The 2,829-nt window shown below is 43.7% G+C and overlaps 1 protein-coding gene across 4 annotated transcripts in view; it reads left to right on the top strand.

The window, feature by feature from the left end:
* nhsl2 (NHS-like 2) overlaps positions 1-2,439 on the top strand; it is a 113,672-nt gene extending 111,233 nt beyond the window's left edge. For all 4 annotated transcript variants that reach the window (XM_055021278.1, XM_055021279.1, XM_055021280.1 and 1 more), the window contains exon 10: positions 412-2,439. In XM_055021278.1, the coding sequence (XP_054877253.1) occupies positions 412-751 (340 nt within the window). In that variant the 3' untranslated portion in view covers positions 752-2,439. The remainder of the gene's footprint in view (positions 1-411) is intronic.
* Positions 2,440-2,829: the final 390 nt, after the last annotated feature.

Genomic DNA, 2,829 nt, shown 5'->3' with positions numbered 1-2,829 from the left:
ACACACACACACACACACACACACACACACACACACACGCAATCTTCCTCTTACCACATAAGCAGAGGCTTTTTAAAAACCAAAGGCTGGAGTGCAGAGTTCCCTAGCAACAGCCCCATGTACATTGCTGACCAGAGACTCTTACTTTGTCCTCTTTTCTCTCATAGACACATTTATAAATGCAGGCACAGTCTCTAAGCAACAAGTGCTCATAGTTTTACATTGTGTGCAGCTGAAATTTGCTTTAGGAACAAAGAAGTAAGTTAATGTTTCATCACAACAACAGAGGAGACAATGTTGAAATTCTCCAAAACCAAAACTACCAGTCAGTGTTCCGCCTCCAGTTCCCAAACTTGGAGCTAGTGCATTTAAGACGTTAATAAGACATATTCCAACATGACTCTCTTCCAGGTCCAAGCGAAAGGTTCTGGGCCGCAAGGAGCCTTCAGATTCCTTTGGCAGCCGGCAGAGCCTGGTGTCGCCCGTGAAGCACAGCGCCATTGTGAGCGACCATCGAAACCTAACCTTGGGCAGCAGCCAGAGGTCGAGCTCTCGCAACGAGAACTTCATGGCATTGCTTCAGAAGAAAGGCAGCAAGTCTTCCGGTGGAGGAGCGAGGGTGTCCGCAATGGAGCTCCTGAAGAGCACAAACCCTCTCGCGCGACGTGTCACGGAATTCTCAAGCACCAATGCATCGGCCGCTGAGGGAGGGGAGGTGCAGTCTGCCTCAGACAAACCCAACGATCAGTGAATGGAAATACAATCTCTAGACGTTGACCTGGTCTGGATCCTGTTTACTACAACTCAAACCCACTCTACAATCTGCCACACACAGGGGACGGGTCCTGAGCTTTCCAACCTCTGATTGACCATTTTGGATTGTCCAAAGAAATTGGAGCACATTTTTTGGAAAAAATGGTGCCTTCTTGGGTTGGAGCTCAGTGTTTGACTGTCAAACTCATCAGAAGAGGTTGTTTTTTTAAACTATACAGTATATAGATATGAAGAAAAACTCCTGTGTAGTAAGAAAAACGTATAGACAGACTGACTGGTGGAGATGACGCTGGGAATGTAGAGATATACGGTGGATATATCTCCAGTCCTTTTGGTTTGGCATTAACAACAGATCCCAATCCCATCTGAATCTGCAGCGATACCAATTTACCACAACACCACTGAGGGCAAGGAATCAACATCATTCAAGAAATAATTGGAATACAATTACAAAATCTGCCTGTGATTCAGTTGCTTTACAGGTGTAACACCTGTAGGGCTCTACGAAGAAGAGGATCGGGCATCGGTTTTGCGATGGGAAAACTGAGGAAGGTAAACTCGGACATTGTGGCTCCATTTTCCTCTCCACGTTGAATGCAATAGCATAGCAGCCCAACAGCGAAGTGCCAGATTGAGCAAAGACACACTGCATGGGGGATTTTTTTATTTCTTGCCACCAAAGATGAGGCATGAGCATGTCCCTCATTTTGTTGCTCGTGCTGTGACCGTGAACGTGGATCTTTGGTAAGCATTCCACAGAGACACCAAGCGAACCGACTCGGCTTGGAAAGCGAAGCACTTTTCTTTCCTTTGGCCTCAGAGGTCGTTTCCATGGCGAAATCCCGTTTTGCCGCTTTGGGTTTTATTTCCCCTCATCGTCCATTATCTTCTTAATCTGTTTTTAGATGTTAGTTTTGCTCCTATTTTTTTATACATTCTAAATGTCTATTGACTGTATATGTTTAATGGGATTATACTGTATGTATCATGTACAAAGATAAACGGAAAGCATCTATCAACAAAGACTCGAACTAGTGTACAAAGATGTGAGAAGCTTGGACTTCAAATTGCCCATGCACACACTTTCAGCACACACACTGACTAAAAAAAAGTCACGCTATGAAAAAGGGGGGAGGGGGGAAACGACTGTTGACACGAGTTGTGTTTATTTGTGTGGATGCAATCATGTCTGCTGATGTTTCTGCACAGAGATCATGAAGCAGGCCTGGTTATTGAACAGGGTTTTTATTCATTTCTGGTCTCTGGTGTTGGGGGACCAAAGAACTGTTACACACAGACCACAGAGGACCTACAGTAATGTTTTATTTGTGTGAGTGTGTATAGATGGACGCTTCAACTACGGAGAGCAAACATGGAGCTAGTGCACAAACGTTTGAATGGTTTTACGTTTGACGTGAGGTGTGCCCCCCCCAGTAGTTTTCATCGGAGCTTGGATGTGCGGATCGTCACACTGCATGCCCTTAATAGATTAGAATGACCTATGTGAAGTCCCTTTAGGTGAGTCTTCCTACTCACTTGTCACTTTTGAAATTATCCAAGTCATTCTTTTGGCTTAACAAGACGAGGTCTCGGATTAATTTAAAGTAGACAGGGCCTAGCTGGAATTTCAACGGTTGTTGCAGATCATTAAAAGGCTTAAGATGAGGTTCGAAAACTTGTTCTCCAATTATTAGGTCTTAATTCAGAGGCACAGGGATTAACCAGAGCAAATGTAGTGACTGGATATGTTTCATGGCATCATGGCAGAGTAAACGTCAAAGAATCTTCCACCTTAATTTTGGTTGTTTCCAACGAGTCCTTTGACCGTGCATTAGTTTTTAATTCATCAGCGGGAAATTTTGTATCATCTACTCATAGTTATTTGGAAGGCAATACAAACTGTTCAACAATATCTTGTGACAGGAAAAATGTGCTAGCTTGTCTTGCTTTGATCAGAGGTCATAATCTTACAATTTTAAAGCCAATACCTCTCCAAAAGATCAGAACCAAAATCAATAGGCTCATCAGAAATCGTCCGTCCATCCATCCATCCAT

Source organism: Poeciliopsis prolifica, unplaced genomic scaffold (genome assembly GCF_027474105.1).
Source record: "Poeciliopsis prolifica strain line A6 unplaced genomic scaffold, Auburn_PproV2 SCAFFOLD075, whole genome shotgun sequence".
Lineage (NCBI taxonomy): Eukaryota > Metazoa > Chordata > Actinopteri > Cyprinodontiformes > Poeciliidae > Poeciliopsis > Poeciliopsis prolifica.
This window is presented reverse-complemented; position numbering and strand designations above follow the sequence as displayed.